The following is a 23,656-nucleotide window of genomic DNA, read 5'->3' on the forward strand; positions in this document are numbered from 1 at the left end:
AATACTAAATGTTGTAGCCACTTTGTATATAAATTAGTAATTGGCTCATTTGGCAATGTACATGAATATTTTTTTAATATTTTATAACCCAAATACAAAATGTTGTAGCAACTTTATACAGAAATTAGCAATTAGCTAATTTGGCAATGTACCTGAATATTTTTTAAATATTTTATAACCCAAATACAAAATGTTGTAGCAACTTTATATAGCAATTAGCAATTAGCAATTAGCTAATTTGGCAATGTACATGAATATTTTTTAAATATTTTATAACCCAAATACAAAATGTTGTAGCAACTTTATATAGCAATTAGCAATTAGCAATTAGCTAATTTGGCAATGTACATGAATACTATATAGAATATTTTATCAGCCAAATACTAAATGTTGTAGCCACTTTGTATATAAATTAGTAATTGGCTCATTTGGCAATGTACATGAATATTTTTTTAATATTTTATAACCCAAATACAAAATGTTGTAGCAACTTTATATAGAAATTAGCAATTAGCTAATTTGGCAATGTACCTGAATATTTTTTTAATATTTTATAACCCAAATACAAAATGTTGTAGCAACTTTATATAGAAATTAGCAATTAGCTAATTTGGCAATGTACATGAATACTACATAGAACATTTTATCAGCCAAATACTAAATGTTGTAGCCACTTTATATAGAAATTAGCAATTGGCTAACTTAGCAATGGAGAGTTTAACAACAACAACTCAACACACTGACTGTTAAATAAATGTATCTATAATATGGGTAATGTTCTTCTGACAGACGCGGTTGATCAAATATCAGTTACATGTAGTAGTCTTTCCCATATATAAGAAAAATAGATATCATATCCCAATTCTGGACCACTGATTTGGAATCAGAAATAACTTAATGTGTCCACTAAGAAAGATAGTATATTTGTATGTAAATTCATTACATCAACATACTATTTTTCTTTTTTCTCTCCTTTTTTGAGATGGGGGGGGGGGGGGGGGGGGGGTTTTAGATATTTTATCTATTTAAATATATCTTCTAAAATTGTTATTATTAGCATCAAAGTATGAAAAATGTCTGTAAAAGAAACATCTTGAGAACTTTTGCAAAAGATTTGCTTATTCTATTATCACTATGGTTGTTTTTCATCAACACCACTCAAGCATAAACAAATGTATATTTAGTTAACCCACTAGTATTATTAATAACCCGCATATCCTTATTATTAATTTTATCAAATCATATCACTTATGACAGCAAGAATCCTTCCTTCAATAGTCAGTTTATTAATATGCAAGCCGAGCTGTGTTCCAGTCACATACACAGACGTATTCAAGTACCATGTGCATTACATAATCCACAAAAGCTCACAGGGAAAAAAGATATTAAACACGCTACCATTTCATATCACTGTTATGTCCCAAGTGAAGTTATTTTCAAGCACTTTCACTAGTGACAAATGAAAATATCTTGAAGGACATAAACATGATATGAAATGGTATTACTTTACTTTATCACCCAAGAATGGTTTTTAAAGAATGTAGTCCAATGAAGTCACTTCAAGGAATGCCTACACATCAAATGAATGTTTTTGATGTCGTACAAAAATGCCTTTATGTTTCGTTCTTGAAATAGGATGAATCATTTTTATATGGACTAGCATATTACATAGCACTTGGGTAATAAAAAGTAGGCCTATTAAGCTTAATGTTATTAACATGGAAATGCAGCTTTTTATTCAGCACAAGAATATTACTGATAGATTCAACACCAACCTCCAACAGAGTTATTGCCCGAAGTAGCTGTGAAAACAAAACACTCTTTAACAGTAATGTTTTAATTATAAAACTCCTGTAGAAATTAATCTTTTCACCTAAATGTAAAAGACCATTACAGTTATTACTATTTTCACAAATATATAAAGAGAACTCTTTCCATTACCCCCTTCTCCCTCCTAAAAGTGTACATCAAACATGTTGATTTTGAAATGTTTTTGTTTTTTTAAATGTTTTTGTTTTTTCAATATTTGTTTTTTCAATATTTGTTTTAAAAGCTTAAATATCAACTCCCACTCGTGAAAATATTAATAAATGTTAAATGTCTAATGTAAGGCTATGAATAACTGTCATACAAAATAGATTAAACAACCTTGACATAGCTGACAAAAGGAAGAACCGTTATGAAAATTCAAATTAGCAATATTTGTAACAGATAGGAAAGATAATAACACCACCACATATAGATGTCCATCCAACTGGAGAAACCGTGGTTAGGCGGTCTGATCTAGTTTAAAGTTGGTAGGCACTGGGTCCATACCCCCAATATCAGCTCCAGCCCAACTGAGTGTTGATGTCAGTGGTTTGGTGTCTGCTCACTACAGTAATTAAGTGTGGACCCAGTGGGTGGGTACTTGGGCTGCACCCCTCCCACTCATCTTGGTGCTACTTGTCATTTGGTAAACTAGTTAGGGAGTGGCAGTCTTCTTTGTGGCAGTGCAAGATGGATGAAATCTCCAGTAAAGGATTTCCTTGGGAGCGGCTGTCCTATAATCAACCACTATTTTACCAAATACACATATACTCATTGTGCATAGATACGACCCTGATTATGTATTACAGTTTTGTCGGTCAGATCTGTTTAAACTGGTATGTTCTCAAAATTCTTGTTTAGTCACATTTGCCTAATCAGATACTTTGTGTATATCAGACAGTATCGACACACTTCGTTGATACCTCTTGAATCCAGTTTAAACAAGAGTCCACTGGAGTTGTTTTTCATCAGTGTTCTTGATCCACAGTCTTTTCATTCTTTTAAATAGTAATTAATATAATTTCAAATTGCTTGGTACAAAATTATCAAAACTATACTTTCTGGTCAATATAAAAACTTAATGGTAAAAGAAAGAAAGAAAGAAAGAAATGTTTTTTTAATGACACACTCAACACATTTTATTTATGGTTACATGGCGTCAAAATGTAATGGAGTAATGAAAATATAAGAAGATTAACTTACTGCAGTGAAAGTCGTGTTTTGATATGCTCATGAGTGACCTGCCCTGAAGACTGGACGGAAACTCGCATGTGGCAGCAGCCTGGGTGTAGCCATGTTTCTCCTTCAGCATGTCCGACAGCCAGATCAGTTCACAGTCACACACCAGAGCATTCGAATCAAGCCGTCTGCAATATCAGATGGTCAACACCATAACCAAAGTATTTGTAATTACATTTTTACTTAAAAGGCCAATTTTAGTAGAAATTAAAAAATAAAACTACTGCATATTTTTTAAATATTGGGTACAAAAACATATTTGGTTAACAACAGTTTTCTCTTTCCTTCATTTTAAATTAGCCACTTTTTAACAAAGTGGTATATGAAAAGCTTTATTAACTGCATTATAATAAATGATACAATAATTTAACAAAATAGTTTTACATTGTGGAGTAAAAGGTTATATGTTTGCTATGAATTTCCTCTTGAATAGAAATATAAAATAAAATAATTAGAATGCTAGAAACATTTGTAGCTGCATGCTTTGCCACATTACTGAATCTATTTTAATTTTAAATAGAAACTTTTAATGAAGAACAGAAATTCTGAAAAGTATAAGCTGTGATACTTACAATCTATGTAAATGCTTAGTGGTAGAAAACACTCCCTTTGGTAATCGCTTTATTCTGTTATTGTGTAAAAACCTGAAAACAATTAACAATATTGTCTTATTTTTAAAATATTTAAAACATACTACACTTGTAAGTTGTACATATATTACAAATAGGGAATTGCACTGAGGAGATCTGGCATTTTATTACAATGGTATAACAACAACAATATTTTGGAAATTGTGAAGACCATAACCCATCAGATGTCGGCTCTTGGCTGATAATTCCTGAAGATTTATCCCAGATTGTTTTGCTGTTATTCAGAATGCTCATCCTTGTTTTTCACTAAAGTGTGCATAACAGGAAACATGGTAGTGATTTACCAAATTTGTTACCCATATTATAAAAAAGCCTGTAAGTGCTGTAAATACAATATAACCACACCTGCTGTATAGATTTCACCTGTAATTGTGCCATTATGGCTCACCAAGGCTTTGAAGCATGGCAATGGCTTCACATATTTACAGAATAGGCATGTCTCTAAGGATTGCATGGTTACTGAAAAAACATTACCTCTACATTTTATGCACACATCGGCACACTAATAATAAATAATCACATATGCATGCACACCAAACAGAAGTGATCAATCTATTTTGAGAAGTGAGCCTGTACATTTTACAAACTTGTTTCATTAAATTTCACAATATATAATATATATATAATTATTTTAAATGTATTCCATGGAATTGAGTGTATAAAATGTCTTTATTCAATTCCAACAAGAATTCCTTGAAATTATATGTCTCGCCTACCAGTACCATAAACTGTTTCAGTGCACTGTGATAAACACACATATATGTAGGTGCAACTATAAACCAAGTTTTTTTATTGACCTAAGACTTATAGTTTGTGAGAAACTGATTTAAACACGAAATGTTAAAGAGACAGACCCTATTTTTTAAACACCATAGGCACATTTTTCACTATTAGAGCCATTTATGATCACTGAAATCAAACCTTACTTGTATTTTATTATTTACATTATCCATTTCCGAACAACCAAAGTTTTTTCTGGTCAAAGTGTTTCTAATACCACAAAATGTATTTTTTATATTTTTAAAAAGGCTCGTGCGTCTGAGAAGTAACAGTTATGGAGTCGAGTTTTAGACTATTTTTTAGTGGTATTTCACCATTTCAACTTCACAGATTCTTGTTTCACTCTCTTTTAACGTTGTCTAAATGTGTTACAGGTTTGTAACTTAACCAACCTTAGTATCCATTTTTACAGGTTTGTCACTTAACCAACCTTAGTGTCCATTTTTACAGGTTTGTAACTTAACCAACCTTAGTATCCATTTTTACAGGTTTGTCACTTAACCAACCTTAGTGTCCATTTTTACAGGTTTGTCACTTAACCAACCTTAGTATCCATTTTTACAGGTTTGTCACTTAACCAACCTTAGTGTCCATTTTTACAGGTTTGTCACTTAACCAACCTTAGTGTCCATTTGTACAGGTTTGTAACTTAACCAACCTTAGTATCCATTTTTACAGGTTTGTCACTTAACCAACCTTAGTATCCATTTGTACAGGTTCAAACTAGGGTCTGCACCTTTAATACAAAAGTTGATTGGAAAAGTAATAGCTATATTTCACTATTTACTGTGTATAGGTGAGACAAAAGGGTGTAATTACAATAAAAGTTGATTGGAAAAGTAATAGCTATATTTCACTATTTACTGTGTATAGGTGAGACAAAAGGGTGTAATTACAATAAAAGTTGATTGGAAAAGTAATAGCTATATTTCACTATTTACTGTGTATAGGTGAGACAAAAGGGTGTAATTACAATAAAAGTTGATTGGAAAAGTAATAGCTATATTTCACTATTTACTGTGTATAGGTGAGACAAAAGGGTGTAATTACAATAAAAGTTGATTGGAAAAGTAATAGCTATATTTCACTATTTACTGTGTATAGGTGAGACAAAAGGGTGTAATTACAATAAAAGTTGATTGGAAAAGTAATAGCTATATTTCACTATTTACTGTGTATAGGTGAGACAAAAGGGTGTAATTACAATAAAAGTTGATTGGAAAAGTAATAGCTATATTTCACTATTTACTGTGTATAGGTGAGACAAAAGGGTGTAATTACAATAAAAGTTGATTGGAAAAGTAATAGCTATATTTCACTATTTACTGTGTATAGGTGAGACAAAAGGGTGTAATTACAATAAAAGTTGATTGGAAAAGTAATAGCTATATTTCACTATTTACTGTGTATAGGTGAGACAAAAGGGTGTAATTACAATAAAAGTTGATTGGAAAAGTAATAGCTATATTTCACTATTTACTGTGTATAGGTGAGACAAAAGGGTGTAATTACAATAAAAGTTGATTGGAAAAGTAATAGCTATATTTCACTATTTACTGTGTATAGGTGAGACAAAAGGGTGTAATTACAATAAAAGTTGATTGGAAAAGTAATAGCTATATTTCACTATTTACTGTGTATAGGTGAGACAAAAGGGTGTAATTACAATAAAAGTTGATTGGAAAAGTAATAGCTATATTTCACTATTTACTGTGTATAGGTGAGACAAAAGGGTGTAATTACAATAAAAGTTGATTGGAAAAGTAATAGCTATATTTCACTATTTACTGTGTATAGGTGAGACAAAAGGGTGTAATTACAATAAAAGTTGATTGGAAAAGTAATAGCTATATTTCACTATTTACTGTGTATAGGTGAGACAAAAGGGTGTAATTACAATAAAAGTTGATTGGAAAAGTAATAGCTATATTTCACTATTTACTGTGTATAGGTGAGACAAAAGGGTGTAATTACAATAAAAGTTGATTGGAAAAGTAATAGCTATATTTCACTATTTACTGTGTATAGGTGAGACAAAAGGGTGTAATTACAATAAAAGTTGATTGGAAAAGTAATAGCTATATTTCACTATTTACTGTGTATAGGTGAGACAAAAGGGTGTAATTACAATAAAAGTTGATTGGAAAAGTAATAGCTATATTTCACTATTTACTGTGTATAGGTGAGACAAAAGGGTGTAATTACAATAAAAGTTGATTGGAAAAGTAATAGCTATATTTCACTATTTACTGTGTATAGGTGAGACAAAAGGGTGTAATTACAATAAAAGTTGATTGGAAAAGTAATAGCTATATTTCACTATTTACTGTGTATAGGTGAGACAAAAGGGTGTAATTACAATAAAAGTTGATTGGAAAAGTAATAGCTATATTTCACTATTTACTGTGTATAGGTGAGACAAAAGGGTGTAATTACAATAAAAGTTGATTGGAAAAGTAATAGCTATATTTCACTATTTACTGTGTATAGGTGAGACAAAAGGGTGTAATTACAATAAAAGAAGGAAGGAAATGTTTTATTTAATGACACACTCAACACATTTTATTTACGATTATATGGCGTTAGACATATGGTTAAAGACCACACCGATATAGAGAGGAAACCCACTGTCGCCACTTCATGAGCTACTCTTTTCAATTAGCAGTAAGGGATTTTTTATATGCACCATCCCACAGACAGGATAGCACATATTACAGCCTTTGATATACCAGTCATGGTGTACTGGCTGGAACGAAAAAATAGCCCAATGGGCCCATCAACGGGGATCGATCTCAGACCGACCGTACATCGAGTGAGCGCTTTACCACTGGGCTACATTTTGCCCCTCTACAATAAAAGATGTCTGAAATTAAAAGCTGTTTCTTGTTTCAACACTACATATACACACTACATAATTCATAATTTTATTGAAATGGAGCTGCATATAAAATATATTGTTTATGATCCTTAGTGCTGGAATTAATTAACAATTAAAACATACTTACAGCTGTTCTAATTTTGGAAGATCGTGAAAAACTTTACTTTTTATAACTTCTATTTTATTCTTGTATAGATACCTGAAAGAAAATATATGAACATTGTATGTACACAGTCAAATGTATTAAGCAGTCATCTTAGAGATGGTGGTTTCTTAACACACAGCAATTTTCAAGAGTTACTGTACATACCTATAGAAGAAACACTGTACATACCTATAGAAGACACATTAACAATTATTAATAATTAAAGATGCATTATCAACTTGAGCTTTTACAAGAAACTGAACTTTTTATTTATTCGATACTAAGTAGACATTTAAATCTCAAGTAGATTATTACAAAGAAAATTCATCACAAGTGTTTTTTTAATTCGCAAAATAGCAACCAAGTCTATGTTAATTGGTATTTGTCAATGCTCTGCCAAGACAAATGCAAATTAAGTAGATGAGGTTGATATTTTACATATTAAAAAAATATGAATAGCAAAATTTGTTTATCCTATAACACTACAAAAATAATATTTTAATTTGATATTTAGTAAATTACAGTTCTAAAATCGCCTTCATCGGTAATATGTCATCACACACTTTAACTAAATCTTATCACAATGTTATGCTCAGGTGTACAGGCTTATAAACAAGTGACCTATAAAAATAATAACCTGGTTAATACATAGAGAATAATACATTCGTGTCCATTAGATACCATTTATCTCACAATGGGTTGTTTTAAAATGTATCTAATGAGCAAAAGCAAGTTTGATATGTTTTTAAACAACGAGTTGTGAGATAAATGGTATCTAATGGACACGAATGTATTATTCTATTTCTTACATATTCTCAAAAACCAGGTTTTAAGCAAATTTTAAACACCTTTTCCGACTAAAAGTTATTTACAGCCATTGCACTTGTAGCTGGCTTACGCGTCACAGACACAGGATTGTCAGGTTAACTATATGTCACAGTCTAATCGATTTCCATTATGTAGTTTTACATTGGATGTATGGCACTGGTGACCTGGTCATCACCTAGAAGCAGCCAGTTGTATGTCTTGATATTGTTAACATGTGTACATGTGTTAACAGCATGTGTAACCAAAAATAACGCATGGTGTCCTCACCAATGGGTGTGTAAAAAAAACCTAAATATCAAATGAGTTTATGATATGGATATTATGGGCAAGTTATAGGATAAAATATTTGACCAAACATGGATACACCTTCAAACTAGTAAATTATATAGCCAAATAAAGGAGCATAGGAACAGTATCATGTAATCGTGACTCTTAGTTGATAAAGAAACACATCGCAAGTTGTACTGTTACACGATTTGAACTGTTACAGGGAAAACACATTACGCTGTCTTCTTCAGATAGGTGTTGCTTAATGGTCTTTAAAGAGGCTGCCACTTGAAAAAGACTCACTGTATTTTAGAATTTTGTGTTCTGTACATTTTAAGATGTAAAACTCAATACAGAAAGTGAACAATACTAGTACTTACAAATATCTTAACTGTCGTAAGCCTTGAAATGCTCCATCATCTAGATGTGCTATTTCATTATTATTTAAAAGTCTGAAAATAGAAATAATTTACATTACATTATCATGCAATATGAAGAATAACATAAATCTTGAATAAATTATTCCATATTTGTTTTTGAATGTCATCAATAAAAATACAGAAAACTGTCCATTGAAACATGGGGTGAGGTGGTGCAATAGGATTGTGAAAGAAAATAACCATACACAATATTTTACATGACTGATACAAAAAATGACACAGTATCGTGTTGTCATGGTTATAGAAAACAACCACGGTTGCCAGTATTAATCGGCATCCCATGTGGTAGTAGTGGACGTTTGTTCACTCTAAACCTTGTGTTCCAGTAAAGCTACTTTCTAAATAAAAAGATGTTTTAACATCATATTATTAAGTTCATAACATCTAACATTTGATGTCCTTTCTGATTAAAGTATTTATATATACCTTCCGATCTCCCATAATTAATTCCTAACATCATCACCTACCCACTTTCTAAATAAAAAGCAGGGTTTTATCACCTGTTTCTAGACTCCAATAATCAGAACCATTTCCCACCATTCCTTAAAAGCTATGTCGTTTTTTATTCCCCATTTTAGAGTTTAAAAATTCCCAATCAATGTAAATAAATCTCATTTCTTATTATTATATAAAGGCACATTTTTAAAACAATACATAAAACTATATATTAATTTGAATAAATACAAGTATTAGTCTTTTCAATTCTAACAAGGCTTACTAAGATGTTTTTTAAATGAAACTGAAAATGTCCTAAATTTGGTAAAACGAGGCTAAAATTCCCAAAGTCAAAGCCATGGGTGTCAAGACAAATTTTAGAAATAAAACCATGAAAAGATGTTTTAACATTATATTATTAAGTTCTTAACATCTAACATTTGATGTCCTTTCTGATTTATTTGTATAACTTTCAGACCTGCCATAATTGATTCTTGACATCATCACCCCCTGCGTTCTGAAGTATCAGATTTACTCATTTTCTTGATGTAAGGGATGTACGTATGGTATCAAAATTCACGTTATTCATTCTGTTCAGAAACACACCACAATAATGCCCAGGACAAAATATAAAAGGCCAAATAAAAGTTGGAATACATGCCAGAAAAAACAACACCTTATCACGTTTCCTTTATCTTGTGAGTTAACCAAGTACCTGGATTTGATGCCAGATCTCTGTGTTCCTGCTGTGGTATCTGACAAACTAGGATAACAATACCTCAGATATTTTACAACAAAAGACTGGAATGTTTACTTAATAACTCTTTAATCACTGGATGTTAGGTTTCAAACGTGAGGTTATTGTGACACTTGCTTTAGATTGTTAAAGAAAACCACTGCTGCCACACGAGACTTTCCTAAGTAAACAGCAAGGCATCTGATTATAGGTGTAACTTTCCCACAAACAGGTCAGCAATAACTATGGCCCATGATACATGGTCATGAATCACTGGTTAAAATGGAAAATAATGCCAATGGGTCCACCAAGGAGAGGGTGGGGGGGGGTGATTCTACGAGCCATGGTTTTTGTTATCTTGGGTCAGTTCCAGTTTTAATATATTTTCATGTATATATTCACTTGCCATTGGCCTAACTATTACACTAATAATGATGGAGAAACAATTATTATTATTATTATACACAGGTGTGCATTGTAGATGATTACAAATCTGTTTTAACAGAAGGAAGGAGGAGGAAATATTTTATTTAACGAGGCACTCAACATATTTTATTTACGGTTATATGGCGTCAAATATATGGTTAAGGACCACACAGATATTGAGAAGAAACCCCTTGTTGCCATTTCATAGGCTACTCTTTTCGATTAGCAGCAAGGGATCTTTTATATGCACCATCCCATAGACAGGATAGCACATACCACAGCCTTTGATGTACCAGTTGCAGCACACTGGATGGAGCAAGAAATAGCCCAATGGGCCCACTAACAGGGATCGATCCCAAACCGACCAGGCATCGAGCGAACACTTTACCACTGGGCTACGTTCCACCCCTGTCTGTTTTAACAATGCTAGACATGACCAGAGAATACTCTACAAAGTGATCAAACTAAGCCAACAACAAAACTATGGCAAATGGCAGGCATCTCACACAGATGACCACAAAAGACAAGTACCTGTCACAGTTGGACAAAAAAGGACTGGGAAAAGGAAGAAAGAAATGTTTTATTTAACGACGCACTCAACACATTTTATTTATGGTTATATGACATCAGACATATGGTTAAGGACCACACAGATTTTGAGAGGAAACCCGCTGTCGCCACTACATGGGCTACTCTTTCTGATTAGCAGCAAGGGATCTTTTATTTGCACTTCCCACAGGCAGGATAGCACAAACCATGGCCTTTGTTGAACCAGTTATGGATCACTGGTCGGTGCAAGTGGTTTTACACCTACCCATTGAGCCTTGCGGAGCACACTCACTCAGGGTTTGGAGTCGGTATCTGGATTAAAAAACCCATGCCTCAACTGGGATCCGAACCCAGTACCTACCAGCCTGTAGACCGATGGCCTAACCACGACGCCCCAGTAAAAAAGGACTGGGATGCAGAGGCAAACAGCAAACAGATATTAAAAGTTACATGTAGTGGCTGCTGAATCAGGAAGAAACCAGATGGAATTCATAGTCCTGAGATTAAAGAAAGGAAGCAATGATATCTTTAAAATATCAATATTAAAAAGACTACCGATTCTTTTAAACAATTAAATGCTAAAACAATAAAGAAAAAATATACTTACAGAGTATTCAGTCTGTGCAAATTACTAAAACTACCCCTTGGTATATTCCTAATTTTGTTGAATCGTAAATCTCTGAAAAAAAGAGAAGAAAATACAATGTACATTTAAATAAGGAAAAATCTACATGTAATAACTAAAACACAATTCTGTTTATAAACTTAAAAGAAACATTTTCTAAAATTTAATCCATTGCTTACAAGATTGTTTTTAATAAATTTTAATCGTTTTTAATAAATTTTAATAAATCCTAAATTTGTTAAGTGCAAAAAAAAACAACTTTTAAACATATTGGGATTAGATGTTGAATATGGATTAAAATGATTTTCGGTAATTTATTGTAAATCAGTGTATCTACCATACACAGATATTACATGATTTTTAAAAAGGTTATTAAGTGGCTTTGGATTTCACAAAGCTATAAAGTGTATTCTTATACCAATCAACTAGGAAACTAAAACCAGATATATGCAAATGGCTAGTATATGAGGTAACTAAGATAAATTATTTGTGATAATTAAAACTGATGAAAATTAGAAAAAGTCTACATAAACAATCATTCTGAGAGTACTGCTAAAGCAATACATGTCCCCAACCGAAGCTAAGAATTTTTGTATCTCCTAAGTTCAAGGGCAATAACTCAGTCAAAAAAATGGTTAAATTGTCATAAAGGTCAATTGTGACCTGTAACAGAACATGATAAAGCTATAAACAAAATTTGAGCTCAATATCTTAAGGCTTTCTGAAAAAAATTTCAGGAGATATGAAAATGTGTTTTCCAAAGTTCAACGGCCATAACTCCGTCAAAAATGGTTAAATAGCCATGAAAGTCAAACCTGATAAAGCTATACACAAAATTTCATCTGAATATCTCAAGGGCATTCTAAAAAAAATATCTGGAAAACTGTATGTGGGATGGACGGACGGACAGACAAACAGACTGACAGATGGACAGAAGGATGGAGATAAAACCTATAGTCCCCTCCAGTTGGACCGGTAGGGGACTAATAAAAGATTTATAAATAACTAGATAATGTAATTTCCCACTTAGCTTTAAAATATTGCTGTATCATAACAGTAAGAAGTAGTATTGTTTACAGTGTAAGAAAGAGGTGTTAGTAAATATTAGGTCATATTTGTCCACCAGATTACTAACTCATGGGTAACCTGCCTGGCTTCCTGTTTTGTATTACATCTATCTCCAGTCAAAGTAATGTAAACTACCAGCACATTGTCTGCTAAAACGAAACATCTGTTAACTGTATCGCATTGCGTAACAAGGAGAGGCGGCATTTTTTTAAATCTGATGAACGTGATTTCTGTGTATTAGCAGAATGTAGTAGCGATAAAGGGTTCTATGATACCGGGTTCTATGATACTGTACATTATGCCACACAAAGGGTGGCTGTTAAAAATAGAATGTTCACTTTCTCTGTTGGCATCTGACTATAAGTATTACGTGCACTGGAAATAATGTCATTGCCCTCTGTACAATAAACATATATATGCTTTGTTAGGTATTTTGCAGTATGCCAGATATGTAGCACATACACCGTTAAGGAGAGGTTGACAAAATGATTTCCTTTCATATATCTCTGCATAGCTTCACCATCCTACCATGCATTATACAAATTCTTCTTTTTATTTCATCCATCTATGCCAGGCCCATCCATCTTGTATCAGACATTTCATTTGCTGTCAGTTTCCAGCTACCGGTATTCGTCCATTCATCCATCCATTCAACAACCCAGACACAGACCCATTCATCCACTTCATACATTATTTCAGTTGTTGTGTATTTCCATCCATCCATAGTTCGTTCATATATCTGTCCATTCATCCATCATCCATCCATCCATCTAACCATTTATCCATCCATAGCAATTGTACACCCTTTTTAGTCAACAACAGCCCAAATTTTTCAAGTTACAATTGCTCTCTGATTTATGATTTTATCTATATGGCCATTACTTACATATGGTTATTCCAAATCAGGTATTTTAAAAGTTAAAATTCTCAACAGTGTATTAATATTTTTTTTAAATGTACATACAAGTACATGTACATATGAAAAAAGTACTAATGTTGACAGTGGACTGACCGAGGACTACATCTGTATGACTTAAAGTACTAATGTTGACAGTGGACTGACCGAGGACTACATCTGTATGATTTAAAGAAAGAAAGAAAGAAATGTTTTATTTAACGACGCACTCAACACATTTTATTTACGGTTATATGGCGTCAGACATATGGTTAAGGACCACACAGATTTTGAGAGGAAACCCGCTGTCGCCACATAGGCTACTCTTTTACGACAGGCAGCAAGGGATCTTTTATTTACGCTTCCCACAGGCAGGATAGCACAAACCATGGCCTTTGTTGAACCAGTTATGGATCACTGGTCAGTGCAAGTGGTTTACACCTACCCATTAAACCTTGCGGAGCACTCACTCAGGGTTTGGAGTCGATATCTGGATTAAAAACCCCATGCCTCGACTGGGATCCGAACCCAGTACCTACCAGCCTGTAGACCGATGGCTAACCACGACGCCACCGAGGCCGGTTCTGTATGATTTAAAGCAACTGAATTCATAGCAGTAATTTTGGGAATTTGTGGTTTGATCATTCCTTCTAAAGTTATAATCAGTAGTATTAAACTACATGTATTATATAAAACAAATACTAAGGTACTATTTTCATTTTTGGAAACCAACTTTCATAATTTATTCGAGACCGATATACTTGATATAGGAAGGAAGGAAATGTTTTATTTAACGACAAACTCAACACATTTTATTTATGGTTATATGGCGTTAGACATATGGTTAAGGACCACACAGATATAGAGAGAGAAAAGCTGCTGTCGCCACTTCATAGGCTACTCTTTTCAATTAGCAGCAAGGGATCTTTTATATGCACCACCCCACAGACAGAATAGTGCATACCACTGCCTTTGTTACACCAGTTGTGGAGCACTGGCTGGAATGAGAAATAGCCAAATGGGTCAACTGACTGGGATTAATCCTAAACTGACAGCGAGTATCAAGCAAGCGCTTTACCACTGGGCTACGCACCACCCCTACGTGATACAGACACTGGGCTACGCACCACCCCTACGTGATACAGACACTGGGCTACGCACCACCCCTACGTGATACAGATACTGGGCTACGCACCACCCCTACATCCCTACGTGATACAGATACAGGGCTACCCACCACCCCTACGTGATACAGATACTGGGCTACGCACCACCCCTACGTGAAACAGATACAGGGCTACGCACCACCCCTACGTGTTACAGATACTGGGCTACGCACCACCCCTACGTGATACAGATACAGGGCTACGCACCACCCCTACGTGATACAGATACAGGGCTACGCACCACCCCTACGTGATACAGATACAGGGCTACGCACCACCCCTACGTGATACAGATACAGGGCTACGCACCACCCCTACGTGATACAGATACAGGGCTACGCACCACCCCTACGTGATACAGATACTGGGCTACCCACCACCCCTACGTGATACAGATACTGGGCTACGCACCACCCCTATGTGATACAGATACTGGGCTACCCACCACCCCTATGTGATACAGATACTGGGCTACCCACCACCCCTATGTGATACAGATACTGGGCTACCCACCACCCCTACGTGATACAGATACTGGGCTACGCACCACCCCTACGTGATACAGATACTGGGCTACCCACCACCCCTACGTGATACAGATACTGGGCTACGCACCACCCCTACGTGATACAGATACAGGGCTACGCAGCACCCCTACATGATACAGATACAGGAGTGAGATGTAGCCCAGTGGTAAAGCCCTCGCCTGATGCACAGTCAGTCTAGAATCGATCCCCGTCTGTGAACCAAATGGGCTAGTTCTCATTCCAGCCAGTGCTCCACGACTGGTATATCTAAGGCCATGTTATGTGCTATCCTGTCTGTGAGATGGTGCAATAAAAAGATCCCTTGCTACTACTGGAAAAATGTAGTGGGTTTCCTCTCTTATGACTGTATGTCAAAATTAACAAATGTTTGACATCCAATAGCTTATGATTAATAAATCAATATGCTCTAGCGGTTTTGTTAAACAAAAGAAACTTCTTTGTTTGATACACAAATACATGTACCAGTGTCAGTGAAATGCCTCAAACCCCATGATACACATGTAAATGTACTTTACAGATAAGTAGCAGCACAGGACTGTGTTTTGAATCACACGATGCAATTATTTTTCAAATGACTCAAAAAAATATGATGATACTGGGGTTTTGTTCATGAAATGTGAAAAGCATCCAGCACCAATTACAGTAACTTTACAAGCTGATTTACGCTCAGACATTTAGCAATACCATTAAAGAGACATTCCTGAGTTTGCTGCATTGTAAGATGTTTCAGACTAGTAAAATATTTGTACGGAAGGTGTAGCCCAGTGGTAAAGCGCTCACTTGATGTGTGGTCAGTTTGGGATCAATCCATGTTGGTGGGCCCATTGAGCTATTTCTCATTCCAGCCAGTGCACCACGACTGGTATATCAAAGGCTGTGGTATGTGTTATACTGTCTATGGGATGGTGCATATAAAAGATCCCTTGCTGCTAATCGAAAAGAGTAGACCATGAAGTAGCGACAGCCAGTTTCCTCTCTCAATATCTGTGTGGTTCTCAACCGTATGTCGGACGCCATATAACCGTAAATAAAATGTGTTGAGCGAGTCGTTAAATAAAACCTTTCTATTATAAGGAGTGTGTGTTATGCAGGACTTAGCCTGCTCATAGTAAAAATAGCAAAGTAAAAATAGCAAACTGCTAATTTTTGTAGAAAGTGGCAACAACATAAATGTAGTTTGGCTAATACAATTTTGTTTAAAATAACCACTTTTTTGGTAATTTTCAAGCAAATACTCAACACAACATATTCAATAAAAAAAAAAAAATTGAGAAGCCAAAAACAAGTATGGTCAAACATGGAAACAGTGTATGGAGCTGTGATATGGTGACCTAAATCCAATATTGCACAGTATCAACACAAAATATTTTGGAAAACATCCTGATCACAGAAATAGAAGATTGTGCTGTATATGTCAATATCAGGAAAACTCATGACCTGTACTTCAGGAACTAAGATCGGTGGTGTGTCCCGAAGGATGAACAATTGCGAATAATTCGACTTCTTTTTCTCGTTCTTCGTTAGTCAAATGAGCAGACCAGTCATTCCCACAAAAAAGTTCCATGCAGTTTTGTGCCGAGTGTTGTTGTGTTTGGCCATATTAATTGTCTACAATTCGACTGATACCATTATTTTTTTTATCGCATCACGTTTCTAATGTTGGCACAAAAATCAGTGTTGCCCTTCTGAACAGATCTGTGTCTTTATAAAATTTAAACTAGGTATGAACAGCTATGCTATAACCAGCTTCTCACTTACTAGTAAATGAATACCACACAACAATGCAGAAATACTCCAAATTTGTTTTCTTAGGGTGTGGCACATATAAATCATAAAAAAAAAAAAATCATACCAGCCACTTTTGAGCCAAGAACACAGTGACAAAACAAAGCATTCTTCTATTATGTTGTAAACAGACAGACAATGAAAAACGTATGTGCCAACCGCTGTCACTATACAGTACAGTGGTTGTTTTGGTGCAAAACATAGCTGTGTGTGGGTTACCTTGATATAGGACATTCATACGCGTTAAAAAGACATTCACATGTATTTCACATCTTGGGAACAGATTTGAAAAATTAAATGCTAACCGTTGAAAAAATAAACACTGAAGTATGATCATAAGAACTAAATACTTTTCTTTATACTTCATGCTTAAAGATTTTTATAGAAGCCTTTGTATCAATACATGGCAAAAATGCTCAGTTCATGATACCCCAGCACATTGTTTAGAGTTGTATTATTGGGTTAATTTTGTATATTTAAGAATCAATTTAAGCAACCCAAGGCATGCCATTATTTTATCACTTTTATCTCAGTGATAATCCAGGTCATATTCAAATGCAGTTTTAGTGAAATTAATACTGTGTAGGAGCATACACCAGTACGGAGTTCCCATGTAAGAGATTATTATAATGTACATGAATCACATATACGAAAGTTGAAAAACACATTTCTGAACTCGCCTTTTGCATGTGTTTGTCAAACTGTTTCATTAATACAAATATAAAATACTTACAGTGCTTACAAACATTTTTCTCATCCATTTTGTTAAACTCAGAGAAGAGATTTTTAATTTCCCATCCAGTTAATATCCATTAAAACTGTAGTTCTGTTTTTATTTCTCATTGGTAAAGATTTACTTAAACTAGGTTCTACATTGTACATTTAATCAGCTTTCAGATGCTTATACAAATTAACATATGGTAACTTACTATTCTTACAATTAAATAGCCTATACTTTTTGTAAGGGTACATATTTAGAGGATATTAAATGATATTCAGTTTCATATCATATTTATGTCCCGCGTGAAATAATTTTCAACTGTCACAAGCTTTAGCGAGTGACAATGAAAATTATTTTACGAGGGACAAACATGATACGAAATAGTAGTGAGTTTAATATTCCATTTATTACTGATAATCAATCTTAATTTATATCACTCAACTCATTTAGTTGATGTACCTGTAAGGTTGTAGTGTGCCAATCGTGTGACACTGAAGTCTCGTGTTATGTCCCACTTGGTGTTCTAATGGGATGTATCACTTTGATATGTACCAAGATATTTTTAACCATACGAGTACCATAATAATATAATTACATTACCGGGTATGCTGTGAAAAACTAAAGCCATGTCCTTACAATATGTTAGAATGTGTTTAAAACACCTTCAACATATTTCACACTCCACACTGAAAACTAGTGTAATCATGAACTGAACCCTGTCATTATAAAACAGACTGAAATAAATGCTGTGACACCCCTTGACAAACTGTTTAATCAGCAGCTATACAGTTTCGAACATGGCATCTGAGACACCCAGTCTACGCAATGATGGAATATTCACAGGTTATTTCTCGTCATTAGTAACTTGTCTTCTGTATGTAGGGGTGGGATATAACTCACTCGGTTGAGTGCTCACTTGAGGTACTTGCGTCGCAGGATCAAACCACCTCAGTAGATCCATTCAGCTGATTAGTTTTTTCTAGTTCCAACCTGTACACCACAACTGGACAAAGGCCATGGTATGTGCTTTCCTGTCTGTGGGAAAGTGCATATAAAAGATCCTTTTCTGCAGAAGGAAAAATGTAGCGGGTTTCCTCTGATGACTACAAGTCCAACAGCCAATGATTAATTAATCAATGTGTTCCAGTGGTGTCGTTAAACAAAACAAACTTCTTCTGTACGTATTTTAGACACCTGTGATATACCATCCATGACACTGGTTGAGATAAGAAAAACTAACAGTTCTGACAATCAGCTCAGAAATAAATAACTTGTAGTACAAATACAAAAGTAACAAAATGGCACTACAATAGTTGTAAATGTGCAGGATATTTTGAAGGCATCATCTCACCACTATTGTTTTTACATAGCTGAGCATAAAACATTAGTCTCTGTAATCATTAAATTAAAAAAATACATAATTTAACTTTCTACCTTAGAAGAAAGAAGTTCATCACCTACAATTTCAAATAGTCTCATTATTTTGTGGGATCAGAAAAGGGAAGCAACTCTCATGTAACACTCTGCCAGATATGGTATACAGTTTTGTGCAGCAATCAACCCTGTTTTTACACCATAATTATGGCATTTGCTCTCACCCCAGGCCCTTCAATAATGCATCATCTAACTGTCAAAGCAGCTCCGATTCCAGCAAAATAAAATAAAGAAAAGGTGCACTCTTTTCATTGAAACCTTATTAGGACAGTTTTTGATCGTTGAAATCAGACATTACATAGATTTAATTATTTAGATTATCCATTTCTATACATGCAAATTCTTTCTGGTCATCCTAGTGTTTCTAATACCACGAAATGCATTTTTCTTATTTCTAAAAAGGTACGTACCTCTAAGAAGTAACAGTTATGGAAATGTTTTATTTAACGACGCACTCAACACATTTCATTAACTGTTATATGGCGTCAGACATATGGTTAAGGACCCACTGTCGTGATTTCATGGGCTACTCTTTTCGATGAGCAGCAAGGGATCTTTTATATACACTATCCCACCGACAGAGTAGTACATACCATGACCTTTGTTATGCCATTTGTGGTGCACTGGCTGGAACGAGAAATAGCCCAATGTGCCCACCGACGGGGTAAGTTATGGAGACAAGCACTATTCTTTAAGAGTACCTGGTATTTTCCCCATTTCATGGACTCGTTTCACTATATTTTAACATTATTTAGAGAATAACTAACGAGCTACGAGGAATTACGGATTATCTGTCCCGAGTGAATTAATGTTGTAAACCCGAGCCTCTGGCGAGGGTTTTACAGCATTAATTCACGAGGGACAGATAATCCGTAATTCCTCGTAGTGAGTTGGTTATTCTCTTTATTACCCATTGTCAATCTTTAACGATTTTAAAAGTATATTTACGTTCTTGCTGCTGTAACAACTAACAAGCTCTACCAGCCATAAAAATATATTCATACGCGCCGTTATCGGTGCACACCCAACAGTATCCACCAAAGAATAGTTCCAAAAAAACCCAGTCAAAATAATAAAATAAAAACATTTTTAAACATTTGTACATATATTTTGATTTTGAATTCCGTAAATGTTTGTATCGTAAAAAAATATTTGAAGTTCGTAGTAATAGTTTGACCGATGAATGGAATCATGAATGAACAAAAAGTAGTCCCGGCAGTATGTAATCTGGTCTTTTTAAAGCCAGCCAATCAGTGACTGTAGAAGCAATCTGCACACTGTTTATTACCCCGTATATTTGAGCCCATATGGGTAATAAATAAATGTTTTACAGCTTTGTAGATTAACTAAACATTGTCTGTGACTTTGAACAAATGTTTTGCCTTTGTTATTTTAACACAGAAAAAGACCAGAATTTTCTTAGAAGATACAAAAGAATAGAATTTTTTTGTTTTTAAATTCCAAAAGTATACAGTAGTCTCAAGCTAAATGTCAAAATGCAGCAACTGTTTGTCACAGTGCCGATTGTTGTAAGGCAACCTTTAAAAACCATGCATGTACAGCTGCATTTTCTCCTTGAGTAATGCCATTTGGTTATGCCAGAGTAAATAGCCTTACCACTACAATGTCAAGAGTCAAGACATATAAACAATGCAACATCTGGTTCTGATATTAAAATCACTCCTTCAGGCTATTTAATCATGTTAACACTGAAAATGGGAGCCCCATTTTTAAAAAACCCACCATCATTAAACTCAGTGATGTGAACCGAACATTCATGTAATATATTCTCCAAGCAACCTTCAAAGAATGGTTATCAAGAAATTGCCATGTATAAACTGACTTTATGATCTGGGAGGCTTATCCTATATGTATCAGCAACATTTCTGGAATGGCGTGATCCTTAAAACATCTCAGATATCCTCACCTGTTTTCTGTGGTATTGCTCAACAACTACAAAAACATATGGGGAAAGAGAGACATATACAGATTATGTGAAGACAGGAATTCCCATTGACAGATTGTGATTGTGTTTCACAGAGTGGGTGTTGAAATGTGGGTGTGAGAAAAACCAAAAATATAGGATAGAAAAGTTTTTAAAACATTTTTTTTAATAACCACCCAAATTGCAATGGGGTTTTTGTTTAGTTTTTTGTACAGTTGTCTTGTTTCATAGCTGTACAGAGTAGATGTGAGAAAAATAGAACTAGGGTTACAAAATTAGTTTATTTTTGTTTAGGTTTTTTAGTGTGCGATTTTAAGGAGAGTCTGAGAGCCCGATGTTCGTAAAAATCATATAGGACTCTCTAGCTTTGCTAGCATACAAGCCTGCATGGCTCATAAAAATTATATAGAACTCTCTAGCTTTGTTAGCATACAAGCCTGCATGGCATGTAAAAATTTATTTGTACAAATTACATTAATTCTTCAAAATGACACAGTCAACATATATCTCAAAATCCTGAGCAACCAGTCTTGATTCAAGACTCTTGAATAATGATCTTTTCCATAATTTCATGCAAAACATTTAACTAGCTTATCTTCTGTTCTACTGGAGACACATGGCAGGGCTTGCTGGGTTGGTGGCAGGCTCTATAGATTCTACTGGAGACACACGGCAGGGCTTGCTGGGTTGGTGGCAGGCTCTATAGATTCTACTGGAGACACACGGCAGGGCTTGCTGGGTTGGTGGCAGGCTCTATAGATTCTACTGGAGACACACGGCAGGGCTTGCTGGGTTGGTGGTAGGCTCTATAGATTCTAGACACATGGCAGGGCTTGCTGGGTTGGTGGTAGGCTCTATAGATTCTACTGGAGACACACGGCAGGGCTTGCTGGGTTGGTGGCAGGCTCTATAGATTCTACTGGAGAGACACGGCAGGGCTTGCTGGGTTGGTGGCAGGCTCTATAGATTCTAGACACATGGCAGGGCTTGCTGGGTTGGTGGTAGGCTCTATAGATTCTACTGGAGACACACGGCAGGGCTTGCTGGGTTGGTGGTAGGCTCTATAGATTCTAGACACATGGCAGGGCTTGCTGGGTTGGTGGCAGGCTCTATAGATTCTACTGGAGACACACGGCAGGGCTTGCTGGGTTGGTGGTAGGCTCTATAGATTCTAGACACATGGCAGGGCTTGCTGGGTTGGTGGCAGGCTCTATAGATTCTACTGGAGACACACGGCAGGGCTTGCTGGGTTGGTGGCAGGCTCTATAGATTCTACTGGAGACACACGGCAGGGCTTGCTGGGTTGGTGGCAGGCTCTATAGATTTGCAAACAGGGAGTCCTTATGATGACACTTGCATTTTTTAAACCCAAAATCGCACATTGTTTGTGTGTGTGTGTGTGTGCTTGTTTTTGTTGGGAAGATTGTTTGTTGGTTGGGGTTTTTTGCTTTGGGTTTTTTGTGCTTTTGGACGGGTTTTTTTTTGGGGGGGGGGGGTTTGGAAGGGGGGGTTAAGGTGTGGGGTGGGGATGGTGTTTGAACAACCGGCTCTGGTTGTAGTTCTTGTACATTTGTAAGCACAATAAATGATGAGGAAATAGCTGTCCCATTTTGAATTCTTACACTGGGAAAAGAATTAGGTGATGATTCACAACTTCCATTAATTAAAATACTGGCAGGATTTCCGATTATCCTAAGTGGGTGGGATGTACTTCCACATGCATCTCACAATATCATATACAAGTCATGTAGTATAGCATTTTAACAGCTTTCACAAAAATGAATGGAATCTTTATTTAATGACACCTCAGCACACTCTATTAGGCGTCTTCACAGTCAATTTAAACAAAAAATTAAAACTTGGTGGTGTTTCACAGGTTAATTCTTTTGAAAAGACAAAAAGGGATTTTTTGTATGCATTTTCTCAGACAGGCACATTGCTAAACAATATTCTCTCATTCCAGCCAGTGATCCACTAGTTTTAAAAAGACCATGGTATGCACTGTGCTGTTTGTGTGATGGTGCATATAAAAGGTCCCTTGCTGCTCATCAAAAAGAGTGACAGCAGTGGTGTGTTCAGGATGTCAAGTGCTCACGAACAATTTGACTGGTACCATCATCTTCTATCATATCACATTCATCTAACATTAGGCACAGAAACCAGTCTAGCAAATGTTAGGCACAAAAACCAGTCTAGCAAATGTTAGGCACAAAAACCAGTCTAGCAAATGACCATCATCGCTCGCCCTCCTGAATATGCATAAGTTTTCCTGTCTTACTATCTGTGC

The 23,656-nt window shown here is 35.2% G+C and overlaps 1 protein-coding gene across 2 annotated transcripts in view; it reads right to left on the bottom strand.

The window, feature by feature from the left end:
• Positions 1-23,656, bottom strand: part of LOC121374182 (peroxidasin-like) — a 101,369-nt gene that overhangs the window by 43,021 nt on the left and 34,692 nt on the right. The window contains exons 2-7 of one of the 2 annotated variants that reach the window (XM_041501161.1): positions 11,790-11,861; positions 8,977-9,048; positions 7,484-7,555; positions 3,621-3,692; positions 3,013-3,176; positions 1,776-1,802 (exon numbers count right to left, since the gene is read on the bottom strand). In XM_041501161.1, the coding sequence (XP_041357095.1) occupies positions 1,776-1,802; positions 3,013-3,176; positions 3,621-3,692; positions 7,484-7,555; positions 8,977-9,048; positions 11,790-11,861 (479 nt within the window). The remainder of the gene's footprint in view (positions 1-1,775; positions 1,803-3,012; positions 3,177-3,620; positions 3,693-7,483; positions 7,556-8,976; positions 9,049-11,789; positions 11,862-23,656) is intronic. The other variant, XM_041501163.1, reaches the window with a different exon arrangement.

This window comes from Gigantopelta aegis, chromosome 6 (assembly GCF_016097555.1).
Source record: "Gigantopelta aegis isolate Gae_Host chromosome 6, Gae_host_genome, whole genome shotgun sequence".
Taxonomy (NCBI): Eukaryota; Metazoa; Mollusca; class Gastropoda; order Neomphalida; family Peltospiridae; genus Gigantopelta; species Gigantopelta aegis.